Genomic DNA, 27,500 nt, shown 5'->3' with positions numbered 1-27,500 from the left:
AGAGACAGGGTTGTGTCATTTTATTTTATTGTAGCCTACAAGTGAAGAGAATATTAAAATAAATATAAAAATATATATATATTTTAAAGTAGCCTATATAAAATAAAATTACACAACCCTGTCTCTTTTTGTTAAATGTCAGTTTTAATGATCAATAATATCTACAATGATAAGGCAAACAATTCAATCTCTAATAGGCTACAAAGTTAAAGTTAAATAGCCTAAATATATAAAGTTATGAAACTTCACTTTGCCCTCAGTCAAAACGATTTTTTGCCATGGAACAAACAATAGTTTAATGAGACCAAAGATCGACTTATACACAAGACGAATTATACGTCAAGTTTATCCACTAGACTAGAGACATCAGAGCCAGCGGCAAACGTCAAGCACTAGCCGAGGAAAAGCTGTTCCAGTCGGGGTTGATGAGCGTTGAACACCCGCGGTGAACGCCTGGATGTCACAACTCCGAAAACGTCAGAGACATTTTTCAAAAAGGCGCTATCTTTATAAATAAACCACAGATTTGAGCTTTAAACAACCACATTCTCGCCTGAAACACTCTTAAAATTACATTTCATGACACAATAACAGCAGTATTTTGATATTACGTGGGTTTTCTCCTCTGCTATTGACGCTTGCTGGTTGGTGCGAGATGCATTCTGGGATACCTGGCTGTCTCAAGTCCGCACAAGTCACCTCTCGATGCATCCTCGGTAAATGGGGCGGATCAAGAACACATCCGGGGATTTGAACTGGACTTGGCTAGATGTGAACTTTGAATTGGAACAGTACTTGGGCAGTAGGGTTGGGTATCGGTTGGGTTTTATCCGATACCAGTACCTACTCGGTATTTTTTAAACGGTTCCGGTGCTTAAACGGTTCTTGAAACGGTACTTAAGAAAACGAAACCGCACACACTTTATCAAAAAATAATACCCTTTTATTTACAAGGCCAAACTGGACACAATATTACCTTAAATCTTTAAACAATATAAATACAAATAATAATAAAACCAATATAAAATAGAAATTCACATTTACATAATATCAAATAAAACAATATTGTATCAAACAATGTAATAATACTGGAGATTAATAGAGATTACTAGCAGGCAGAGCTGCCAACTCTCACGCATTGACCGTGAGACTCACGCAAATGACCCTTTTCACACGCTCTCATGCACGCCACACATCCATTTTCTCACGCAGAGAAAAATCGCGGACAAAGAGGACACTGACACCGACAGACAAGGTTACTTTTGATATGGAACAAATCCACAGCTGTCAGATTCTGTCAATATTTTTACGAGATTCACACAATAAATAACGTTTTGGCTCTTTGAAATGTGACAGATCGCTGTAGCGCGTCAGTTCAAACGGCACGTGATACAACAGCCTACAAATACAAATCCACTGCTTCTTAGCTACGCAGCGTTGAGTGAACCTATGAAAGAGAACATCTCTGGTTACTGGTGTAACCTATGTTCTCTCAATAGGGAACGAGACGCTGCCAAGCTCCTTGCGCTGCCGACCAGCTTCCTTTTTCGGCAAAGAAATCCGAGGAGCAGATGGCGCGCGCGCGCCAACATAATATGACGACGTAAGTGCGTCGAGGCGGCGCCCGCGCCATCAGCCAATGAATTGGCTTGATTCTATATGGATTCAGACTATCGGCACACCCAGAGGGCGTTCTGACGCGTAATTTTACACGTGAAATGCAGCCAAACCTTGCGAGCAAGAGCGCGCATGGGAGACAGAGGAGACTGTGCATGTGTGTGTGTGCGTGTGTGCCTAATTAAGTCAGGCACCGAAATCAGGCACCGAAATTGTCGTTCTTATTCGGTCTGGTTACTACCGTTTACGTCGGAACCGGTTCCCTATTGGCACCGAGTTTCGGTACCCAACCCTATTGGGCAGTGACTGATGACGTTTCACAAGTCCACAAGAACACAAGTACAGACAAGAACTCATTTTGATGAACGAGCCATTGACTCGAAAAAAGATTCGTTCATTTTGATGAACGAGTTCGAACAGGAGAGTTCGCAAGGCGAGCATTTGTGCCTATAAAACTTTAACTTTTTTATTTATTTTTGAAATGACAGATCGTTTCGCTAGATAAGACCCTTATTCATCGTCTGGTATCGTTTAAAGCCCTTTGAAGCTGCACTGAAACGGTCATTTAGACCTTAAACCGTTTGGCTCCCATTGAAGTCCATTATATGGAGAAAAATCCTGGAATGTTTTCATCAAAAACATTAATTTCTTTTCGACTGAAGAAAGAAAGACATGGACATCTTGGATGACATGGGGGTGAGTAAATTATCAGCAAAAGTTTTTTAAAAAGTGAACTACTCCTTTAATAAATTTCCATAACTTCTCCAGGCTTCCTCTTATATGTTTTCCAAGACTGTACGAATACGGAAAATATGTGCAATATATTGCTACCAGATAAAACTGTTCATTTGATTCATGTGTTGTTGTTGTTTTCTTTTTCCCCCCCCGCTTTTTACTTATTTCTATCACCTCTTCTGGATTAATCATTTTAGTTTTTTTGTAATTTAATTTAATTGTATTATTATTTATTCAAAAATGTATCATCAGTCATCACCAGTGTTGGGGAAGTTACTTTTAAAAAGTAGTGTTTTCTCGTTACTCGTTACTTCTTAAAAAAGTAATCCGTTACTTTACTTAGTTACCCCCTTTGGAAAGTAACTTTTTATGTTACTCGTTACTTTTACGTTACTTTTATGTTGCTTGACTTTGGGCAGAACCCAATATCTGTTCCTAAATGTGTAGGCCTATATAAAATTCTACTATGAACTCTACTTATTGAAAAACTAGAAGAAAAAACTAGAAAAAAAAGAGAGATTTTGAGATAGAAAAAAAATATATATTTATTTAAATAACATTTGAAAAACCTGTATAAACTGAACACCAAAGAACAATATTAACTATTGAGCGGTGGTGACGCGTTCATGAAAAATGTCACAAAGAACCGGCAAAAGAAATGATTATGAATATCAAATATAGCAAGGAGACATTTCAATTGTTTATTAATAAACAAGTGTTTTCTTTGTCAGTCAGTGTCGGCTGCAAAGATAAAGTTGACGATGCTGACTCGCGATCTTCACAGTAGTGAACGCGCCAGAGAGAAATGCACATTTCATATGGATTAGGCTACAGAGAGTAGTCTGTTTTCTCTCGTTTTGAATAGTTTTGTTTTAAAGTACACATTTCAAGCTTTCTATATATTTCTCAGATCTTTGAGGCAAGTAGCTTGCGCTAAGTTTTTGGTTCATTTATGAGACGAGCTCAGTCCACGCGCCGGCACGGAGCTCCTGAGAAGTCCTGATAATATTGCCTGCTATATTTACTGCTTATTTATTAAAGACAATTGGTTGATGAAACATTGATTAAAATTAAGATACAATTAATACAAAACTAAATTCACTTTAAAGAAAGGCTTTCTACAAAAACAAACTTAATGAAGTGGTCAAAATCATGTCTGCCCACTCCATTTGTCTCCCGATTGCGCATCTTATGCTCTTACTCATGCTTTTCACTTTTCATATAATCAACATTGATGAAATTAAAAAATAAATTATTTTATTTAAACATAAATATGAAACTAAATCGTTTTCTTTAATGACTAGGCTACAACACGTAGGTCTATACAGAGAAATTTAATATCGGAGCGGGATTTGAGCGAACGCCGTCTTACTGTAAGCATGTGGGGGTAGAGGTACGATTTTCGACCAATCATCGAATATTATTTTGCTTAATATGCCAATCCTTAATATTTGGTGTTTTAAATGCCTGTTTGAGGTCTCTGTGAAAGATTTAAAGCAGTCTTTTAGTGCCGCTTTCAGAGCGGTCAAGTCCGAAGAACTGTTACGTCCACAACATTGTTTCTTTCCTCATAAATGCGAACACGAAAAATTCAATAAAATTAATATTTTATGTTCTGTGGAGAGCCAACCCTTCTTCATCCGGTGGGAGTATTACTTTTGGTTTGCGCAGTGTAATTCACAGAATTGATTGCTCTGCTACCAGCCTCTGTCACGTACCATGTGGAGCTTGTGACTATTGCAAGCGCACAGCTGAGGAGACAGTGTTGCTGTCAAATCTGTCCATGGGAAAAGTAACGTTGTGCGGAATTGAAAAAGGAACTACGTTTCGTTACCAAATTTTCAGTAGTAACGCGTTACACTACTTTTTACGCGAAAAAGTAGTTACGTTACTGTAACGCGTTACACACAACACTGGTCATCACTATAGGATATATGTTAAGATGTCAACTGTAATGTTGATTACAATATAACAGTTGTGTTCAAAACTCAATAAAATACTAATTATAAAAAAAAAAAAGACTGTACGAGTCCTGGTGCTTCAAAGACAGAAACAGTGTGTGTGAGGGCGAATGCTTATTGTCTTATGTTCAGTCCTCTTGAGGCCCTCTAGTGGAGAAGCACTTCTTAGCAAATGCAGAACAGCACTTTTTCCCCTTTTGATTTCTGAACAGTATTATATTAGTATCATTGGGACACTATTATAGAGAGCCTAAGCCCCTCCCCTCCGCTTCCGGCTCATGGGACCTTATTTCGGAAAAAAATATGTATGGTAGTCGATGGCGAGAGACAACTTATCTTTTATTCCGTCTGAACTGTGCCCTGAATTACACATATGATGTTTGTCAATTTAAAAGAAAATTATAAAAGTCAAGAAAGTCGCAGTTTGTCATGAAACAGAAGAGTAACATTTAGTTTTATGTGAAAATCGCTCGATGAACTACATCTCCGGGGAAGCGAAACAACGAGCGAGATCCGCTGCTCGTGTGTGTGTGCAGTCTGGTACAAAACACTCGATGACGGCGTAACGTTACGATTATAACGTAAGACTATAGAAACAATGACAGACGTTAGCTTCAGTAAAGTTAGCTTCAGTAAAGTTAGCTTCAGTAAAGTTAGCTTCAGTAAAGTTAGCTTCAGTAAAGTTAGCATCAGTAAAGTTAGCATCAGTAAAGTTAACATCAGTAAAGTTAGCATCAGTAAAGTTGGCATCAGTAAAGTTGGCTTCAGTAAAGTTAGCATCAGTAAAGTAAGCTTCAGTAAAGAAGTTAGCTTCAGTAAAGTTAGCTTCAGTAAAGAAGTTAGCTTCAGTAAAGTTAGCTTCAGTAAATTTAGCTTCAGTAAAGTTAGCTTCAGTAAAGTTAGCTTCAGTAAAGTTGGCTTCAGTAAAGTTGGCTTCAGTAAAGTTAGCTTCAGTAAAGTTGGCTTCAGTAAAGTTAGCTTCAGTAAAGTTAGCTTCAGTAAAGTTAGCTTCAGTAAAGTTAGCTTCAGTAAAGTTGGCTTCAGTAAGGTTAGCTTCAGTAAGGTTAGCTTCAGTAAAGTTGGCTTCAGTAAAGTTGGCTTCAGTAAAGTTAGCTTCAGTAAAGTTAGCATCAGTAAAGTTAGCTTCAGTAAAGTTGGCTTCAGTAAAGTTAGCTTCAGTAAAGTTAGCTTCAGTAAAGTTAGCTTCAATAAAGTTGGCTTCAGTAAAGTTAGCTTCAGTAAAGTTAGCTTCAGTAAAGTTAACTTCAGTAAAGTTAGCATCAGTAAAGTTAGCTTCAGTAAGGTTAGCTTCAGTAAAGTTAGCATCAGTAAAGTTAGCATCAGTAAAGTTAGCTTCAGTAAAGTTAACTTCAGTAAAGTTAGCTTCAGTAAAGTTAGCTTCATTCATTGAGAGAAAATGTGCGCCTTTGGGGTTTGTAGTCTTTGTAATCACGTATTTTCACAGTCTTATACCTCAACAGTTTTACATCAAACTGCGACTTTCTTGACTGTAAAATGTATCTTTTAAATTGACAAACATCATATGTGTAATTCAGGGCACAATTCAAACGAGATCAAAATATTTGTTGTCTCTCGCCATTGACTACCATACAATATTTTTCCGAAATAAGGTCCCATGGTGGTCGACCGGAAGGGGAGGGGCTTAGGCTCTGTATACTAAATACATAAATGTTATTTTATTCTTTTTAGTTCTCATTTTAAGTTAACATTTTAGTAATTTTGTTATGTTTTTACTATTTGTTTTTTAGTTTTTTAATTTTTGTCTTTTTTAGTAATAGGTCGTTACAGTGTTTATTCATTTTATTTTAGTATTTCTAGTACATCAACTAAATGAAAATGAGAAATGTTTATTTGGCAGCTAGCTAAAATAAAATACATTTAATTTTATAATATTTTTTTTAAGTTCATTTTATTTAATCATCAAATTTTTATTTCATTTAGTTTTAGTTACCTTTAAAAACCTGTTTCTTAATCTTTTTTAGTCTTTTTTTAGTAACAGGTCTTTATAGTTTTTATTAATTTCATTTTAGTATTTTTAGTACATCAACTAAATGAACATTAGAAATTTTTATTTGGCAACTAGCTGAAATAAAATAAATAAATCAAAATATATTTTATTTCAGTAAATTGTATTTCAAGTTAAATTTTTATATAAGTTAATTTTAATTTATTTTAAGTAAAAAAAAAAAAAAAAAATTAGTTTTAGTTAACTATAAAACCCTGTTTACTGAAATTGATCTGGACAAGTTTTTGCGAGACTGACTTGACTAATCTGAATCAGTTCAAAACATTTCAAAAACATTTACAACATCCTACTGTAAAAAACTGAGGGAGAGCAAAGCAGCAAAGACATTTAGAAGTAAAACAGCGTGATATTAAACACACACACACACACACACACACCGATGACTCTGCGGTTGAAGTAGTCGGGCAGCATCCGCTCACACACAGTGACCAGCAGCCAGAAAGCTTCTTCTTCTTTGGTGTACAAGAGCATCACAGATGCCAAGATGTTCATGGACTACAGAGAAGACAAACATCAGTGCTAACACAAACACGCAAAACAAAGCATAGTTAAAGGCCCCCTGAAATCAAAATGTACGTTTTTTAGCTTTTAGTATGATTATGTTAGCATGAAGGTTATGAATAAGCTAGTGTGCTTTAAAACAATGACAAAATTCACATTTAGGAGATATAAGCATTCAAAACTTACAATCTCTCACTTAAGCTTCTCATCACATCTTCAGTCCAATCAAATGCTCTCTAAAATCTAAAGCTCCGCCCCCTCTGCTATAAACACCACCTGGCCAAAGCAACCAATGACACGCCACGGAGCGATGTGTGTTGGAGATGTGTGTTCGGTTGCTCAAACGCTCGAGTTTTATTCAGTTTTCCAACTGTACGCTGATTAAGAATTAAATAGCTAGAATTTATTCACAGTTCTACTATTGAATCCAACATTTCATCAGCGCTCGGATTCGCTCGACTCGCAGTTTGTGAGGTAAACTAAACACTATTGGCTATTTGAAAAGGGGGAGGAGCCATTCGATATGTCCCGCCTTTGCTTCCTGTTTCAGTGGAAATTACCTCAACGCATCAAACAAAGCTCCGCGTACCAAGACACTTCAGTGGGCCTTTAATCCACAACGTTTATGTAACATCATTACAAAGCATTTCAGGTGGGCAGGTTTCTCTCAAACTGGCCAAATATCAGTGATCTATGATCAAACTCAGCTGACAGTATCCGCTGGTGAACTCATACTTTGAAAAGTAATGCATTACAATATTGCGTTACTCCCTTAAAAAGTAACTAATTGTGTTACTTAGTTATTTTTGTAGAATAGTAATGCGTTACGTTACTTTTGCGTTACTTTTTTTCCCACCTGGGCTGGGCTTGTTTTTTTATACAAAAAAAGTTATATTTTTGGGCAAATGTAAAGACCCTTTCACACCAAAAGTGAAATAACTTGGATTAATGTAATGAGTTACTTTACTAGTTACTTGAAAAAGTAATCTGATTACGTAACTCAAGTTACTTGTAATGAGTAACACCCCAACACTGATTTCAAGTGGGCACGTTTCTCTCAAACTGGCCAAATATCAGTGATCTACTGATCGAACTCATACTTTGAAAAGTAATGCATTACAATATTGCGTTACTCCCTTAAAAAGTAACTAATTGCGTTACTTAGTTACTTTTGTAGAATAGTAATGCGTTAGGTTACTTTTTATTCCACCTGGGCTTGTTTTTTTATAACAAAAAAGTTATATTTTTGGACAAATGTAAAGTAGCCTGGTCCCACCAGACTCTCGTACATTTCATTTGTACATAGAGTCTGGCCTCGCTCCATTGACAAGCGTTACGGGTCCTCTGTTGAAGTCTAATGGCGCTTTTCCACTGCATGGTACGGTACGGCTCGGCTCGCTTTAAATGGTACCACCTCTGTTGAGGTTTCAAGCGTACCGTACCGATACTAAAATGTGACGTGAACACACTGCAAATCACTGATTGGTCAGACAGAATCGTCACTACCAGCGTCATTGTATTTACGAGACATCAAACCCGCTAGATTTAAATAGCCAGTAACAGCCACCGCTGTAGCACCTGCTTTAAAACTACTCGCTTGAAGAAAAAAGAAAGAAAGAAAACTTCCAAAAAAGAAATGGCTGAATCGTGGTCAGTGGACGAAGTGCAGACGTTCCTCTCGTTGGTTGGAGGAGCGGATAAACTATAACGGTCAGACTATAATCCCACACACTTTGAAGCGGTACTAACTGCAGTGGAAAAGCAAACCGAACCGAACCGTGCCGAGTCGTACCACACAGTGGAAAAGCGAAGCGAGCCGAACCGAGCCGTACCAGCAGTGGAAAAGCGCCATAAAACTATTGGATCTGCCATAACCAATCGCTAACGTTTGGTCGTGACGTATGACGACTCAAACTAGCGCACGACATCATCGTCATCGTTCTCAGCCACTCCCTCTGTTCGCTGATTGGCCCGGTAAAAAATTGACCGGAGAAAACCAAAGAATATACAGCAAACCCAGACGTAGTACTGAAGGAAAATGACATTTGAGCGGAAGTACGTAAGAGGGCGGAGCCAGGCTAAATGTAAACACCCTTACACACCAAAAGTGAAATAACTTGGATTCATGTAATGCGTTACTTTACTAGTTACTTGAAAAAGTAATCTGATAACGTATGAGTTTCCCCCAACACTGATTTCAAGTGGGCCGGTTTCTCTCAAACTGGCCAAATATCAGTGCTCTGCTGGTGGACCTCACCTGACAGTACCCGATGGCGGGGTTTCGGTAGGCGTAGGCGGTGAGGACTCGGCGCAGGGCAGAGATTCCCGTGTCGTTCTGAAACGCCGGATGCTCCGGGAGCGAACGATGAAGATCTCGCTCTATCTCCTCTGTAGCGATGTTCGTTTCGCCCCTGCATTTCTCCAGCAGATCAGCGTAGTAGTGTGGATGAGCGGCCAGCGAGGAACTCGCGTCTGTGGGACGTTACACACACAGATTAAATCGCCAAATCAAAGTAAATGTAAAACGAAAAGTAAAACAAAGATGAGGTTGTAATTCAAATCATAGACAAATACAAACAGTGCACTAAAGACAACTTTGTTCATTATTTGATGAACTCTGCACTATTATTGAACTGAATCAACATAGAATTGAATAATGACACTTGTCTTTTTAGAGCTGCTTTACAGCAGAATTTGTCTCATATTTGATGGTTTGCATCATTGATTTCCTCAAATTTATTATGAGAATTAACTAAACGTTCATCTAAAAATAACTAGTTTTGTTCTCCAGAACTCTGTGGAGGAATATTCCTCACATTAATCACTGAAGCAAAAATATGAGGAACAAAATCACAACATAATTTATGTGCTAATAAATATCAGATTAAATTTGAATCTGAACAGAAATCTATTTTAATATCAAATTAAGCAAGTTTAATGGCCATAATTAGACAAGTTTGTTCAATTTTAATCTATTTCAGAATTCCAGTTTTAAGACCTGAATGTTCTTCCCACTCTTTTTGAACATTGAATTTAAATAACTTTTCTGGTCAGTCGTGATTTACTGAATAAAGATACAAATATTTTTTTTGCACCATTTCTACCCAATTGAGAGCAAAAATTTTTTTATATTTGTAACAAAAATGCCCATGGTGTATTAAGATTTCATTTATTTCCATAACTTTTCCAGGCTTCCACATATTCAGGTTTTCGGAGACCGTATCAATCCTGGATAACAACAATGAACTGTAAAAGGTTCAACCAGGCGCTCAGGTAAAGTTATAAAATCCGTGATAGGTGCTCTTGGGGTGGGGAAAAGATCCAAAGAAACGAAAAGCAGGTCCCAGGCACTCAGTCAAGTGAGATATTTGGAGATATTTTCCTTATTGTTTTTTCTTTATTGTTTCTTTGTTAGTTTCACCTGCTGTGGTACTCATTATGTTGGTTTCCCCTATCCTGTTAGACCTGATTGCTTTATTGGGTTAATTGATTGTATTAGCCCTTATTAGGTTAAATGAATTCTTTCTGATTATATGTGGGACATAATTTATAATTTGTTGTCATTCTCATATTTTCTGTTACTTTGCCCTGAAGAAGACCACTTGTTGGTCGAAACATGTTGGCTCGTGTACTTTTAAAATGATTTAAGCCATACTAAATAAAGGCTTTTTAACTTTATCTGAAAACTTGACTGAGTGCCTGGGACCTGCTTTTCGTTCCCTGGATAAAAACAGTTGATTAAAATAAGAATTAAAAACAGTGAATTTTGATGCATAGGACACATTTGCAGAGGAATATTAATGACTACTTGAGTTATGTGCATTTTTCATGCTATTTTTGAATGCAATTATTTGACAAAATGAATAATCCATGAAACGAGGTGATCGTGCTGCATGTAATAAAACTGTGTGAGTGTTTATATGAACACTTCTACAGAAGGGGAAGTGAGACGCTGCACAGACACACAAGTATAGAGTGACTATAAACAGAACAAAAGAAAGTCACTTCCATGGTGTTGTGTGTCTAGGTCTAATCCGATCAACTTCTCTTTCTCTCTCACCTGAGAAATGGAGCCAGAGTTCGCCGCGCAGAGACTCCGGGATGCCCAGCGTCACCAGCGTGCGGATCTTATCTGTGCGAAACATGTGAACGCCACGACCAAACTCAGTGAAGTGATCGTCCCATAAACGCTCTCTGACTTGCTCTGTGTTCTGATGGAGACATAAACATGCTCACATTTCACACCATTTATATTAACATCGTAAATCTAACCAAGAAATTTTCATATTTTAATTTGGTAACACTTTACAAAAAGGTTCATTAGTTAACATGAACTAAGAATGAACAAAACTTCTATTAATAATCTTAGTTGATATTCATTTCAACATGTACTAATACGTTATTAAAAATCAAAGGTTGTGCTTGTTAAAATTTGTTAATGAACTAACATGAACAAACAATGAATGACTGTATTTTTATTAACTAACGTTAACAAAGATTAACTAATACAGTAACAAATGTATTGCTCATTGATAGGTAATACATTAACTAATGTTAACTAATGAACCTTATTTTAAAGTGTTACCTTTAAAAAATGATTTAAATCAATGTACAAACATAAAGCTATACTTAGTGTTATATTACATTAGCATTAAATTACAGTAAACTAGTTCAAAACTAGTGCTGTGTGAGTGTTTCTAATACAATCGGCTGAAGGAGTGATGACAAATTTTAAATCTTTTTCTATTCTGATTAACAATGCATCTTGCAATATTTTTTAGCAAGTTATAGAAACTCTATCATGTTTTCTTTCTTTTGCTATTGAAGCAAATGGGAACGCAAAAAATCACATTTGTTGTCGTGTCTGTTCACCACCACTATAGAAGTTATTTTTGGTATAGAGCCTAAACAAAATCTTATAGGAACCACAATTATTGTGATATTATGGAGCCCCTAAAGGGACATGGTGATGGAAAAATTATATTTCAATGCTTTTGCGTTCCCTCGAGAAACTCTGAGTTCTTCACAAGCAAATGCAAAGTTTCTCAGGGGAACGCAATAGTTTCGCTAGAGCACTTTTTTACACTTTCATTTTTACAGCAATAATCCGATGAGTGTCTTTTGAAAAACAGAGACCAACTTTATGTCAGTATTCCAAACTATTCATGAATTACAACTTGTGCCTAGTTCCCACTACACAACTTTAACGTCGGCAGATCGCTGTGATGTTTATGCCTAGTTCACACTACATGATTTTAAGTTGATTTCAAATCGTTGAGCTCGCCGACAGGTCAGGGTGTTATCGCGTGCAAATCGCGGGGGATTAGCGGGCGATGAACGCTCGCCAATCTGTTAATATGAAAGAGCCAAGAACGCATGCATGCTAGATATCCAGAGCTGTGGCACAACTCAACCTCACGTGATGTCATGAGCTACAGCCAATCAGAGCAAGGCATGGGTTGAGGTCACCGGGTAAATCTTATTTTTTCTTTTTTTGCGTTTTTTCTCAGAGCAAATCATCGCGCAAACAGTTTGCAGCACTAGTTTCTGTCTGACGTCCATATTCGCGTGTTGTGTTCTTCGTCTTCTTCGCTGGGTATTGGCGCGCGTGCTGTTTCGTGTCATTTCCGGTTCGTTTTATCACGTGATTTTTCGTGACAAAACGTGGTTTGTAGACAAGATAGAATCGTTGGGTGACAGAGTTGTTGTCAACGCGTGTAGTGCGTTACCCCCTGTTGCGGATCAATCACGGTGTGTCGTGTGGTCTGAACAGCTCAACAACTTGAACACTCCTGATTTCACAAAGAGCAAGTCATATAGTGTGAACCGCACAGTTCAGCCGACGTTTTAAAATCATGTAGTGTGAACTAGGCTTTAGACTACATGACTTGCTCTGGAGTCTTGAAGTCGTTGTGGTGTTCACACTACGTAAACGATCTGCAACAGACACACACACTACACAAGCTGACGACATCTGTCACCCAACGACTCGATCCGCTCCACAAACCACGTTTGTCACAAAAACACACGTGAGAAGGGGAATGGGAAATGACGCGAAACAGGAGTTTCTATTTGAAAAAGGACGCCGGGACAAAATTGGAGGTAAAAAAAAAAAAAAAGAAAGCGATTATGGGTGAAAGGATGATAACACACGCGGGCAGCAGGGATCGTCTGAGCTACAGGGAGCGTTAGAGGAGAGTAAAACATGTTTATAATGGAAAAGCAGAGCCTGCTCGTGTTGTGGTTTGGCAACGATGGTTACAAATACAAAATGCTTGTGTAATCATGTGATAACAAGCTGATCATTGGCTGTTGCTCGTCGTGACACGTGACACCACAGGCTACCGGTCGGCCGACAGCTCCAGATATTTAGCATGCTGGATATTTGTCTGGCGTCGGCGAGCGTTTTTGATGCGTTGTTTAGTATTTCACACATAAAGATTGGGGAGTGCGGATCACCCGCAGATTTACACGCGATTGCAGCCGAGCTGTCGCGAGCTCGTTAACTTGCAAATCAGGCTTAAATCCTGTAGTGTGAACTAGGCATAAGGGTGTGCGATATCACGATTTTTGATCGTGGATGATTAAAAAAAGTCTCCACGATCTGCTTTTGTAGAGAGATCATAGTATCGTGCTACAGTGCACAGTAAATCAGTTCAGTTCTGGTGCCTTCATCTCAACATACTCTTCAACGCGACGTACATTCACATCACATGTAAATGCAGAGGTAGAGTTACACTCACGGGACACTGCAATTCACAAAAGTTCATTATTTGCATGTGCTTTAAAGTCTTGCTGGTTAAACATGTCATTAGCGTGCTGATGCGCTGTTCTAGCATGCGCTTTTCTGAGCGCACATGCACTAACAGCCTGTCAAACAGCGCCTGAATACTGGACTAAGTTATCTTTCGAGTCTTATTGCGCTAATACTGTCAAATACACAGTTGGTTATGTCTAAAGTGAAAATCTGATGAGTGTCTGTATGCGTGCTGGTCTTAAAGTGACAGTAGCCAAACAGTAAACATGCTGCCGCTTGTTCTTAAAGGGATACTCCACTTTTTTTGGATATAGGCTCATTTTACAACTCCCCCAGAGTTAAACTGTTGAGTTTTACCGTTTTTGAATCCATTCAGCCGATCTCCGGTTCTGGCGGTACCACTTTTAGCATAGCTTAGCATACATCATTGAAGTGGACAAGACCATTAGCAATAATCAAGAAACTTCACTGCCGTACCATGAGAGCAGCAGGCGTAATGATATGACGCAGCGCCTGAAAATAGGCCACCTTCCTTCAACACAACGGAACTATTTTCAGGCGCTGCGTCATATCATTACGCCTGCTGCACTCATGGTACGGCAGTGAAGTTTCTTGATTATTACGCAGGAATGAGAGTATAGTTCCTAGCCATATCAGCCTAGAAAATCGCAACTTTACATTTTCCGTCGGTCTTAGTGCACGATGTAACTACAGAAGAGTCAAGTTTTAAATAGGAAAAATATCAAAACTCTTTGGTCATTTTTTTTTTTTTTAAATGCTAATGGTCTTGTCCACTTCAATGATGTATGCTAAGCTATGCTAAAAGTGGTACCGCCAGAACCGGAGATCGGCTGAATGGATTCAAAAACGGTAAAACTCAACAGTTTAACTCTGGGGGAGTTGTAAAATGAGCCTATTTCCAAAAAAAGTGGAGTATCCCTTTAAAGGGATAGATCTCCCAAAAAAAAATGTTTTACTCACTCTAATGTTGTTCTAAACCTTTATTCATTACTTCATTTTTGAAGAATATGGTTAACCAGGCAGTTGATGGACCCCACTGACTTCCATAGTCGGAAAAAATAATACTATGGTAATAATAGTAATACTAATAATACAATAATCCATCAACAGTCTGGTTATAAACATTCTTCAAAATATTTTCTTTCGTGTTCAACAGAAGAAATAAAACTCACCCAGCTTTGGAACAACTTGAGGGTGAGTAATTGATGAGAGGATTTTCATTTTTGGGTGGAGTATCCCTTTAAGTTCAGATGTATGTGTAAAAAGCGTGCGACAGGTAACAGGTTCAGTCATGTGATCTTCACCGTGTCAGGTTTGAGTACTCACACTGATCGTGTGTTTGGAGTCTGACTGACTGGGGGGGAATGTGGAAACGAGGGCGTCAGTGAGGACCGTGTGACGCAGAGCTTTATCAGAGATGAGGATGCTGTTGTCTTCTTCGTCTGACTGGACGGTGTCGTAACAGAAGGTGTAATACGGCGTGGCGGAGATCTGGAAGACAGAAAACACACGCATCGCATCATAAAGCCTGGTTCAGACAGAATGCGTTTTTGCAATCAAAAATGCGAGACGAAGGGCATGAGAATAATATATAAACTGAACTGGGTCCGTATTTATCAAGCCTCTGAGATTTACTCACAAGAAGACTGCTAAGAATGAGCTTAAGGGGTTAGTTCAGGCGTACAACATTTGGACAATATGTGTTGTCAATTAAGGGGTCAGAGATTTGGAACAAATTACCGGTTGTTATTAGAGAATGTCCGACGTACCCCAGTTTTAAGAACCAACTTAAACAATGGCTCAAGACACATTAAAATTGTGACCATTAACTAAATTTTTTGCAAATCGAGGTATATGGATAAGATCACTGTAGTATTGTCTAAGTATTTGTATGTATACCAAACTAGATCCAGCACTCTATTGTAATTTTTAGTATTTTAGCATAATTGCAATGTACCTAAAGTACATAGAATAGCACTTTATTGTATGTGTATGTGTAACCTGTCTGAAAATAGTGGTGTCTCTTGTAATATGTTATTTGAATATTAAGGTGTCCTCTAAACTGTGTAGCATCATACTTAAATTTAAATGTTAGCCTTGTTATTTGATACTGTGATGACCTGACAGGGGACTGCAGATGTAAAGTAGCCCTGGGGCTAATTCTGGCATATTTACATTGCTGAAAAGCTAAGATGTTCATTAATATGCATTGTCCCTTTTAAATAAAAAAAAAACAAATAAAAATAAAAAAAATCTAAAAATGAAAACTCTGTCAGTAATTACTCTCCCTCATGTTGTTCCCCGTAAGATTTTCGTTAATCTTCGTAACACAAATTAATATATTTTTGATTAAATCTGAGAGCTGGATCACTCCTCCATAGGCTTCTTAAGGGATCGAAACTGGCCGGCCCAGAAATGTTATTAAAGACATCGTTAAAATAGTCCGAGTGACTACAGTGGCTCAACCTTAAGTTTATCAAGCGACGAGAATACTTTTTGTGCGCAAAAAACAAACAAAAATAACGACTTTATTCAACTCTTCGTTTCCTTCTCTGTGGGCCTCGAGTGAGTTCACGTAGTGTAACAGCGCAGCGCTTCTGGGTTGTACGTCACACACAGGCTCACTATTGGCCGACGCTGGTCATGTGTGTGATGCGTGTGACGTTGGAACAACATGAGGGCGAGTAATTACTGACAGAATTAAAATTTTTGGGTGAACTATCCCTTTAAGAGTAAAATAATTCTTGGCTCAAAGCTGCGCTTGAAAGTTCGTTATCAAGCATATCAGTCGTAATTTAAGTGAAGTGTAGGGCTAAATCTTAAGTGTCAGACTTTTGCTGTGCCACAAACGGCATTTTAGATGCTGGACCAATCACTGAATAGATTTCCTTATTTAAGAACATTCTCAGATAAATTCACATTGAATGGTGAAATTCCCAAGAGTTAACATTCAACAATAAATCATTTTCAAGAGAATACACATTGGAAATGAAAGCTAAACACGTTTTCCACAATGTCTTAATTGCAATTTTTAAACCGATGTGCTGTTAATGGCCTGGATTTTAATGATATAATCAGCCACCGTGGATTACAAAAGAAACCCGAACTGGTGGGAGGAAGAAGCGCTTGCTGAATTAGTCGAACAGCGGAAACATGTTATAAAAGGGAAGTTCAGCCCAACATTAACCAGCGCTGATAAAGATGATTCCTGCTCTGTCCAAACGATACCGTATGATTAACAGCTCATCGTCAAAAACATTCTTCCTCTCCCGAAGTCTTTAGCCGGGTTACCCTTCAAATTGTGCAAATTAAAATGGCGAATTGAAAATACGCCCAATGGAAACACGTCATATATCGCAAAAAAGTTTTTACGCTCGCATGAGAGGGTTTTCCAGGCAGTTCATAAAATGAATAATGAATAAAATAAATGAATACAACAGGTCACCTGACGTATATGACGCTGTATGTTTGGACAGAAGACGAGACAGGGTTCTTCATTATACACATAAAAGACAAAAGTATTACGGGAATACTGGATTCTGGATTCTAAACAACAAGGAAATGCCATGATTTATCAAGACCTTGAAGCAGAAATTTTGTGTTTTTATGTATTTTTTTAAGCACTGCTATAAAAGAAAAGCACTTTGAATTTGAATTTATTGAAAGGATTTGTTTTTGTAGTTTTGTTTTGTAATGTTTTTTTGTTTTATGTTGTTTGTGTTGTATATTGCTTATGTTTTTAGGACCCCCTTGAAAATGAGATGTTACATCTCAAGGGGTTATCTTTTCAATAAATTCAAATTCAAAAGCACTTTAATGATTGCACTACTGGTTAGATGTAACAACTGCATTTCGTTGTGCTGGTTGTCCTTACTTGTGCAATGACAATAAAGTTGAATCTGAAGCAGAAATGAGGGAGAAACACCCAGAAACACCTCATATGTGCTTTCCTTGCCATTAATGCTTGGATAATAATAATAATAATTAATAATAATAATAAATTTTATTTAAAAGGCGCCTTTCTGACACTCAAGGTCACCGTACAGGCATACATAAAAGTTAATACAATAAACAAATAGTAACGTTATACCAAAGTAGATTAAAATAACACGCCTACGACGACTCCTATTAAAAATAATGGCTAGTTACTGGGATATACGTAAACCTACCAACATCCGTTGCCATGATTTTTGGAATGACTTATTGGGAGAGGAAAATTTTTTTATGTTTTAGTCGCATAACATCGGTTAATGGAAACACCGTCATTTAGAAAATATCGCAAAAGTTTTGTGCAAATCTGTAATGGAAATGCGGCTAGTCACTCCTAACCACTTGAGAGACCCTTTGAGCTGTCCTAACTGTGAGAGTAAGAGTGATTCTTAGCTTTAAGAAATTTGATAACTTGCTTTTATACTTAAGTTTGAAAGTTGGAGTATATTTCATGAATTCTCAGCACTTAAAACTAAAATGGCACTTTGAGGAGCTTGATAAATACGGGCCCTGATCTGAATAATGACACTGAATAATGGCACAGAATTTGTCTCGTATTTGATGAAGTTTGAATCATTGATTCTGTTATTTTTCCTGTTTATTACTGTGAAGCTGCTATGAAACAATCTATATTGTATAATGAGGTATAGAAATAAAGCTGACTTGATTAAAACATCGGCTACAGCCGAAATCACATACCTCCCTAGGCAAAAAACAGTATGTGACGAAATTAGTGTGTCCAAATCTACAGTACTCATTACAGAGTAGGCAAAAAGTCCCCGGATGATCTACTACTTCCAGTGAGATTCTATAGTTTGCATATGATGGACACTTTACTATCCCATGAGGCCACGGGAGAGGATTTGTGAATGACGCTGGTAGGTCACATGATAATGACAACATGGTGAATGTAGTATGTCCAGATTACATTCACTACACACACTCTCATACTATATAGAACATACTTTATTTAGCAGTCGTTTAATAATTACTTAATCAAATCAAGTACCTACTCAAGAAGAGAGTATGTGATTTCGGACGCAGCCATAATTAACTCTTTATTTTCCCGACTTTCCGTGTTTCCACTGTTATTCAATAGGGGGCGGTATAACGCATGTGATGAAAGAGTACAGAATCTCCGGATCAAAACACAGGAGGAAAAAAAGCAGAAACAAGTGATAAAAGTTTTGCTTATGCACGTTGCAGTCTTTGACAAAAAATATTTTTTTTGTTGCTTTTTTATGAAGCTTAGTTGATAAAGAATGCATGAAGCTAGAATAAATAAATAAAAGTTGTTTAAAAGCAAATGCTATGTACTTCCTTTTGATATATTGCATGTTCAGATATTCATACAACAAAATATTCTGGGAGGCATGAACATTTTGTGAAAATTATCTAAAATGCTGGCAACTTTTTTTTAAACGCTTGCGGGGAAAGAGTTAATGTTGCATAACAACTGTGCTATGAAAACATAGCTTATACATAATATGCACAGGAAGTGATGTTCTGACAATAGACACATTTTTAAATAAATGATTGTGATTCAGTTTCACCATAATATCACAGTATAGGTGTTAATAATACTTACTGTTTAACCTTTAAAATATACAGTGTCAATTTACATATTTATTTGCTAAATGTGCAGGTATCTGTGCAGAGATGAACGAGTGATCATGTCTTCCATGCACTGATGAATTATATATAGTGACCTATTCTAATATGTACAAAGGTTTGAAGTAGGAACAGGGCAGTTTGTAAATGTCAATGATTGAGTATCATCCCGGCTCAAGAGCATCTCACTAACATCTCTTAATGGCTCTTGTTCTGCTTTTCTTCGTGTTCATCTTTCTTTAGTGTGTAATGTTGCAGTTTGAGCATTAAAAAAAGCTCTGCAAAGATGTGTCAGTGTTTCTGAACTCCTGAAACGCCTCCATTGTAGTCTTGAGTTTCTTCCGGGAACGAACATGTCACAATATTCCTCATTATAATAATTAATACGCAGAATAAAGGGGCGGGGCCTGGTTGAGTGAGTTAGTAGTGTGTTAAACTGGTGGTTATGGTAAGGGGCGGGACATTTCCCAAACACACTCGAAGCGCTCGACCAATCACAACACACTGATCCAGCCGACCAATCAGAGCACAGTGTGCTTTTCAGAAGGAGGGGCTTCATAGAGACAGGAACTAAACAGAGCGTTACTGACAGACTGGGAAGAGAGGAGCCGCAACAATGGAGAATATGAGGAAAATAATCAACATTCAAGCAGGAAAACCTGTTCTAGAGCTCAAAAACAAAATCAAGACTTTGAAAAAGGGCGTAATAGGTTCCTCTTTAACAGACTAAACTAGGGTACACACAAAAAGAAAGTTTTAGTCCATCTCTAAACCGAACCATTAGGCGTCAAGAGTACCGTGGATTTCTTGCGTTGGTCGTGTCCACGTATCAGATTCTGTTCCCAGTGCAGATCACGCAGTCGTCCTCTGACGTTCTCCACCAGCCGGTCACGATGAAGCAGCTCGATTAGCTGGAACGCACGCTTACACCGTACGCTAATGATGACGGGGTTGGGCAGAGCGCTGGTGCTCTCAGCCTTCTCAATGGAGAGGATCTGCACACACACACACACACACACACACACACACACACACACTTCATTAATACATCATCACATGTGAGCTTCAACAAAACAGGTAAAACATACTTAATGTTTCAAAACAAATGTGTAGGGGTGTGATTGTTTGAGTCGCAAGTATTTTTTATACAATACCAACTGATATCAAGGAAGCCAGTTTGCTTCATATTTTTTTAAATAATGCTAACTTTTTAACTTTGAGCTGCATTCTATCCACAAATGGTGCTACATAAAATGTTTATTATTATTATTATTCACGATTCGATTTCCCGAACGTTTTATGTAAATTTAGAACGATTCGATTCACAAAAAGATTTGATTAGATTTAGATATGACCAAGATTTTAATATATATATATAATGATATTACATAATATATACAGTATATTTAAGTATATTTAAATATATTTATATATATAGTTATTTCTGATGGAAATGGCAAGGTTGTAACTTTAGATGCCACATCATGCCAGTGAAATTTTAAATCATTGACGAAAATAAATGATTCACAATTGGAAAAAGAAAAAGAAAAAACATGATTCAAAATTGATGCATATGCATCAGCAGGATATGTAATCGATGCATCGAGAAAACAAATAAATCGCTGCATCGCTACAACTTATGAACACTACCATGCTTGCTATACATGCATGCTTATTACCTCTAAACAACACTTTCAAATTAAGAAAGTGAGTAATTAATGAATTAGAAAGAATATCTGATAGAAATAATCTAATAGAGATAAGCTGAATCATTAAAAGTTCAAAAGGGCATTTATATTATACTTTTATGGTGCATTTTTCGTTTTTTTGGAGCTTGAAAGTTGTGTAGAAACAAGCAGCACTGACATTCTGCTAAACATCTTCCACAAAAATACTAAAATAATACAGTCTGCATAAATTATGTCAGAATGTTAATTTTTGGGTGACCTATTCCTACATTTACATGCATTTTGCAGACGCTTTTATCCAAAGCGACTATTCCTTTAACATGGTTAGCATGCAGTTCATAAGCTGAAGGACATGTAATGGAGTTGTACCTCTGCGAGGGGTATGATGAGAGTACACTGGCCCTCCTCACGACTACTGAAGCACAAATACCCGTCTGTGGTGTAGACGGTGCCCGGCGTGTGGCAGCGGGCATGAGGAGTCCAAACCGAGCATGACATCACTTCCTGTACACGCTCGGCCCGGGGCAAGCCAAAGAGGGAGAGCACGTACTGTCGGAGAGCCTGTTCCTCCAAAACCCTGAAACCGACACCATTATACGGAAGTAGCTTCATGCATCAGACCTCAACAGACCTGAGAGTTTCCGAACATCAAAGCAGCGGAGAGAGAACAAACCCCGCTGCTCTATAAATACACACCTGCTGCTTTCACACACACCACACAACCCACAAACACACATCACACAACACTCAACTCATGATGCTGTTTATTGGAGGTTCCCTGATACAGACGAGAGACAATTTGGGATTCAGCTTTTCTTAATTATGCCTTTTAAAATTATGGAATACATCACCAATAGATTTCAAGGACGGTTCACTCAGTATTTTTTTAAATTTGTATTTTTACCCCAACTTTTTCTTAGTATTCTATTTTGAAGTTATTGTAACCGTTGACCTGAACTGAATCAATCCTGAACTGAATCAACCCTGAACTGAATCAACCCTGGACTAAATCAACCCTGGACTGAATCAACCCTGAACTGATTCAACCCTGAACTGAATCAACACTGAACTAAAACAACCCTGAACTGAATCAACCCTGAACTGAATCAACACTGAACTAAAACAACCCTGAACTGAATCAACCCTGAACTGAATCAACCCTGAACTGAAATCAACCCTGAACTGAAATCAACCCTGAACTGAAATCAACACTGAACTAAAACAACCCTGAACTGAATCAACCCTGAACTGAATCAACACTGAACTAAAACAACCCTGAACTGAATCAACCCTGAACTGAATCAACACTGAACTAAAACAACCCTGAACTGAATCAACCCTGAACTGAATCAACCCTGAACTGAAATCAACCCTGAACTGAAATCAACCCTGAACTGAAATCAACCCTGAACTGAATCAACCCTGAACTAAATCAACCCTGAACTAAAACAACCCTGAACTAAAACAACCCTGAACTGAATCAACCCTGAACTAAATCAACCCTGAACTAAATCAACCCTGAACTGAAATCAACCCTGAACTGAAATCAACCCTGAACTGAAATCAACCCTGAACTGAATCAACCCTGAACTAAATCAACCCTGAACTAAAACAACCCTGAACTAAAACAACCCTGAACTGAATCAACCCTGAACTAAAACAACCCTGAACTAAAACAACCCTGAACTAAATCAACACTGAACTAAATCAACCCTGAACTGAATCAACCCTGAACTGAAATCAACCCTGAACTAAATCAACCCTGAACTGAATCAACACTGAACTGAATCAACCCTGAACTGAATCAACACTGAACTGAATCAACACTGAACTGAATCAACCCTGAACTAAATCAACCCTGAACTGAATCAACACTGAACTGAATCAACCCTGAACTGAATCAACACTGAACTGAATCAACACTGAACTGAATCAACCCTGAACTAAATCAACCCTAAACTAAATCAACCCTGAACTGAATCAACACTGAACTAAATCAACACTGAACTAAATCAACCCTGAACTAAATCAACCCTGAACTAAAACAACCCTGAACTGAATCAACACTGAACTGAATCAACCCTAAACTGAATCAACCCTGAACTGAAATCAACCCTGAACTGAATCAACACTGAACTAAATCAACACTTAACTAAATCAACCCTGAACTGAATCAACCCTGAACTGAAATCAACCCTGAACTAAATCAACCCTGAACTGAATCAACACTGAACTGAATCAACCCTGAACTGAATCAACACTGAACTGAATCAACACTGAACTGAATCAACCCTGAACTAAATCAACCCTAAACTAAATCAACCCTGAACTGAATCAACCCTGAACTGAATCAACACTGAACTGAATCAACCCTGAACTGAATCAACCCTGAACTGAATCAAGCTGAATAATGACAATAGTTTTTTAAAACCTGCTTTACAGTTGAATTTGAATGTGTCTCATCTCTAGGGTTGCCAACCGTTCCGTATAATACGGAATCGTTCCGTATTTGACACATAAAAGGCTTGTTCCGTATTGAACTGATACGGAACGCACTTTGTTCCGTATTTTTGAGAATCAACTCAGTGCAAATCCATGACAGACGCATAGCTTCTAATATATATGCCAGACAGACTATGATGAATGAACGAAGACCCGCTGCTATAATGGCAAATTCGGGGACTTGGCGCCCCCTTGACGGGCTGACGTGTAATGACGTAGAGTTGGCTCATTGGTCGCACGTCAGAGGCGCCCGCGCCATTGGATGTGCAGTTGCCGCAGCGCAGCCTGAGCATAGACAGTAAAAGAAATGGACAGAGCCATCTCATTGGAACTCAGTTGAAGCCCATTTTTAGCGATTTTTGAGCACTTCCGTTCCTGACGCGCAGACTCAAACCGACTCAAACTAAGCTTGATGACGTGAGCAACCTGTCTGACAGACGTTAATCTTCTAGTAGCTGTGTCAAGAGGAATCTGAATCATTCCCTTCCGAAACTTGCAGAGCCGCCGGAGATCGTGAGTATTAGCTGTCCATGAGCTCTATGGGCTTCTCCCTTGACTTTATTCCTCCACGTCCCCCCGATTGCGCGCGAGCTTCTCCTCCTGTCTGTACGGTAACTTCTGTACAGCGCGACAGAGAGTCGAGTGGTTATGACGCAATCGTTAGCCTATTTTTACTAAATCTGTTTCTACGGGGCCATAACGTAACATAGGAGGTAATGGAGCCTTTTATACATTGTCGTGTTTCTTTAAAAATAAATAATGGACAAATGGAGTCTTTAAGCGCCTCAGATGTAAAGTCCTTTGGACGGGAACTATCCATTGATGAAATGTTTTCTGTGATGACACACACGTCTTGTGGGATGTCCCAACGCGCCGGGATAATCACACAACGCGCACACGTCCGATAATGACACGTCCAATTCGCGAACTAATGACTCATTTGAACCGATTCGTTTTAATGAATGGTAACAACTTCTCTTTCCAACACTGAACTCACGGGACGTTTAATCAGTGTATAACTAATCGGTAACACTTTACAATAAGGTTCCATTTATTACATACATTACATAAAAAGTACAGTTTTAAGCTTTAAAACAAATAAAACCACTTGTTCGACTCATTGTTGTATGACTACTTCCACACAGTGTTATCAGAAATCGATAAGAGAATCGTTAAAAAATCGGATCGATAAGCAGAATCGTTAGTGGCATTGATATTGATAAAATCTTATCAATTCCCATCCCTATTGATCATTATTTTCCCTTTTATTACTGTGAAGCTCCTTTGAAACGATCTTTATAGTGTAAAGCACAATAGAAATAAACCTGACTTGACATATTGTATTCCATGCGTTTACGTTGTTATTTTTACTTGTTTTTATGCATGATGTATTTGATGTTTATGCATTGTGTTCTGCATTGTATGTAAGAAAGGTGCTATATAAATACATTTTATTGTTATTATCGTTTAATAATCACTCATTAACAGCTTCAATGCAACTGCTGATCTCAATCACTAAGAAACAGCAGAAGACACTTTAACCACCAGCACTTTAATCACAACCACCATCATCTATATTTCTGGCATCCTCAGTTCCGCTTTACTTGTTTTCACTGTCTTTCTCACACATGAACTTCCCCTTTAGAGGAGGAAGTATATTAGTATCAAAACTCTGCTGATGATTGGCTGGATGGAAGGTAATATTTAAATGAGGCCGATACAACAGATGGTTCACGGTCTCTCTGAAGCCATATGGCCTTAAATACTAAATTACAATATCTTTTTCCATATCATTAAATATTGATATTTATCATGATATTTATTTCATACCGTTACTGGGAAAGGAAATGCATTCGGTAGCGTTTGGTACTTGGTAGAGAATTAATATTAAAAAACAAGCTATGTTTACAAGTAAACTCCACAAATTAAGCTATATAATAAGATATCAACTGTATAAATTAAAACATGAATGAAAAACATAGCTTGTTTATATGACATTTCTTTAAAAAATGATGAAATATCTTAATAAATTGTATAATAATAATGAAATATTTGTATAATAATAAATTAATGTAATGTTTTAATAAATTGTTATATTATTATGTATTATTATTACTTTAAAATGTACATTTTACTATACAATAGTAATATATTTCTGTCAAAAACATTTCAGTTTTTATTATTCTTAATATTCTTAATATTATTCTTTTTTCCTGATAAATATTGGTTCATCACCCAGCCCAAATGTCACACATTCAGAATATCAAAAAAAATATATTAATTTTATATCAATGTTTAAAAATTCTAAAACTTTAGTTTATTTCCAAGTCGGCATGAAACGTAAATTTCAATGTTTTTTTTTTTCGTGTTGTGTCGTATATTCAAGTGAAACGGCTTGATTTTGTCTGTGGGGAATTGATTGGATGGTTGTGGTCTGCTATTGGTGGATCTCATGTGAGTGACAGGTTGCCCTCACCCACATCATCAGAGAAGAAAAGAGGGAGGGGAAGTTATTTAGATTCAAGATTACAAGGCACAAAAAATATGTGCATAATAATTTTGTAATAAATACACCAATATTACATGAAAAATCTGTCAATTTTGATTTCATGGTGATTTTAAATCAGATTGTCACTGTGATTTCAGACTTTGAGCCCACTGTACATGTGCAATGTGTGCCAAGCTAACCTCTTGGTGATGTTTGTGGACTCCTGCAGCGATTGGTCGAGCGTGAGTCCTCCACTGTCCAGCAGTCGACGAAGGGCGATATCAGCCAGCTGACACATGACCTTCATCACCTCGTCCACTTCCAGAAACATGGAGAACTCCCTCTGTTTCCGTCTCGTGTGAACGCGGATCACGTCCGTCAGCAAACCCACCGACACGCGTTCCAACCGCGTCACTTCAGCCCAGGGAACTAGCAGCTTCACTGCGCACAAGAACAGCATGCTTATTTATATAGCACCTTTCATTCACTATGGCAATTCAAAGTGCTTTACATAGAGAGGAAATAATCACAAAATAAAAGCAAGGAAAATTCAAACAGCTTTACATAGAAAGTAATTATAATAATCACACTATAGCAATTCATAGAAAATAGACACAAAATAAAAGCAGGGGGAATTAAAGCAGTTATAAAAGGAATTAAAGGAGATAAATTATACAGTTAATTAGAGTAAAATCAATTAAAATAGTAAAAAGATGATGCATAGAATCTGGCAAAACACCTTATTTTGACTGAGATTTCCCTATTAAAGGTGCATTGTGTAATATTTAGGAGCATCTGTTGACAGAAATGTAATATCATATACATAACTATGTCTTCAGTGGTGTATAAAGACCTCACTTAATCAACCTAGAGTTGGCATGGGGTATTTCCATAAGATCATCTCTCAATGCAAATCAAACCAGCTATTAGGCTAACTGACTTAAAACCATGCCGACTCTAGGTGTGGTGAAGGGTGTGTGATGATGTGGGGATATTTTAATTGCAAAGGCCGAGGGAACTTTATCAGGATGCACAGTGTCCCGGATCCATGAAATAACTGGCCTTTAAAAATAAAAATCGGCCCCTCTATGGGAATTTAACACAGGGGTGTCCTGACTTATGACCCCTGTATTTTAAGGAAGAACATTTATTTATTTACGATACATTATTCATTCACAAACAAAATTGGTGTCCTTAAAGGTTGGATTTTTCCTCATTTTTTTAATTAAAGGTGCATTGCGCAAGTCTCTGAGTTTTTGCAGAACTACGCCCCCTCTGGCGACAAGCGAAACTGCAACCAGAGGTGTGCACGCTCATGGACCACACGCACGCTTGCACGAGCTGTTCATAACCAAAGGAGCATCAGCCGCACAAATCTTTTGTTTACAGTCAAAATGTCTTCAGAGGTAATAAAGTTATAAATCTGCAAGTCATTTTAAATATATGAAAGGAAAGGCATTTGAGTAAATTACACACTTATGTGTTGAGGGGAAAACGGGGGTAGTAGAAAACTTCGGTTTTTGTTTCCATCTATCTCCATGTTGAACTGTTTTATGTGTTTATTGTATCCACTCATGATTGT

At 37.7% G+C, this 27,500-nt stretch overlaps 1 protein-coding gene across 1 annotated transcript in view; it reads right to left on the bottom strand.

Annotated features, from left to right (window-relative positions):
* Window positions 1-27,500, bottom strand: part of LOC130105373 (TBC1 domain family member 8) — a 68,246-nt gene that overhangs the window by 17,657 nt on the left and 23,089 nt on the right. The window contains exons 5-11 of the mRNA XM_056271358.1: window positions 26,119-26,359; window positions 21,298-21,505; window positions 20,038-20,235; window positions 14,966-15,130; window positions 10,922-11,072; window positions 9,119-9,333; window positions 6,738-6,855 (exon numbers count right to left, since the gene is read on the bottom strand). Coding sequence (XP_056127333.1) covers window positions 6,738-6,855; window positions 9,119-9,333; window positions 10,922-11,072; window positions 14,966-15,130; window positions 20,038-20,235; window positions 21,298-21,505; window positions 26,119-26,359 — 1,296 coding nt within the window. The remainder of the gene's footprint in view (window positions 1-6,737; window positions 6,856-9,118; window positions 9,334-10,921; window positions 11,073-14,965; window positions 15,131-20,037; window positions 20,236-21,297; window positions 21,506-26,118; window positions 26,360-27,500) is intronic.

This window comes from Rhinichthys klamathensis, unplaced genomic scaffold, assembly GCF_029890125.1.
Source record: "Rhinichthys klamathensis goyatoka isolate OS25496 unplaced genomic scaffold, OSU_Roscu_1.1 h1tg000318l_1, whole genome shotgun sequence".
Lineage (NCBI taxonomy): Eukaryota > Metazoa > Chordata > Actinopteri > Cypriniformes > Leuciscidae > Rhinichthys > Rhinichthys klamathensis.
This window is presented reverse-complemented; position numbering and strand designations above follow the sequence as displayed.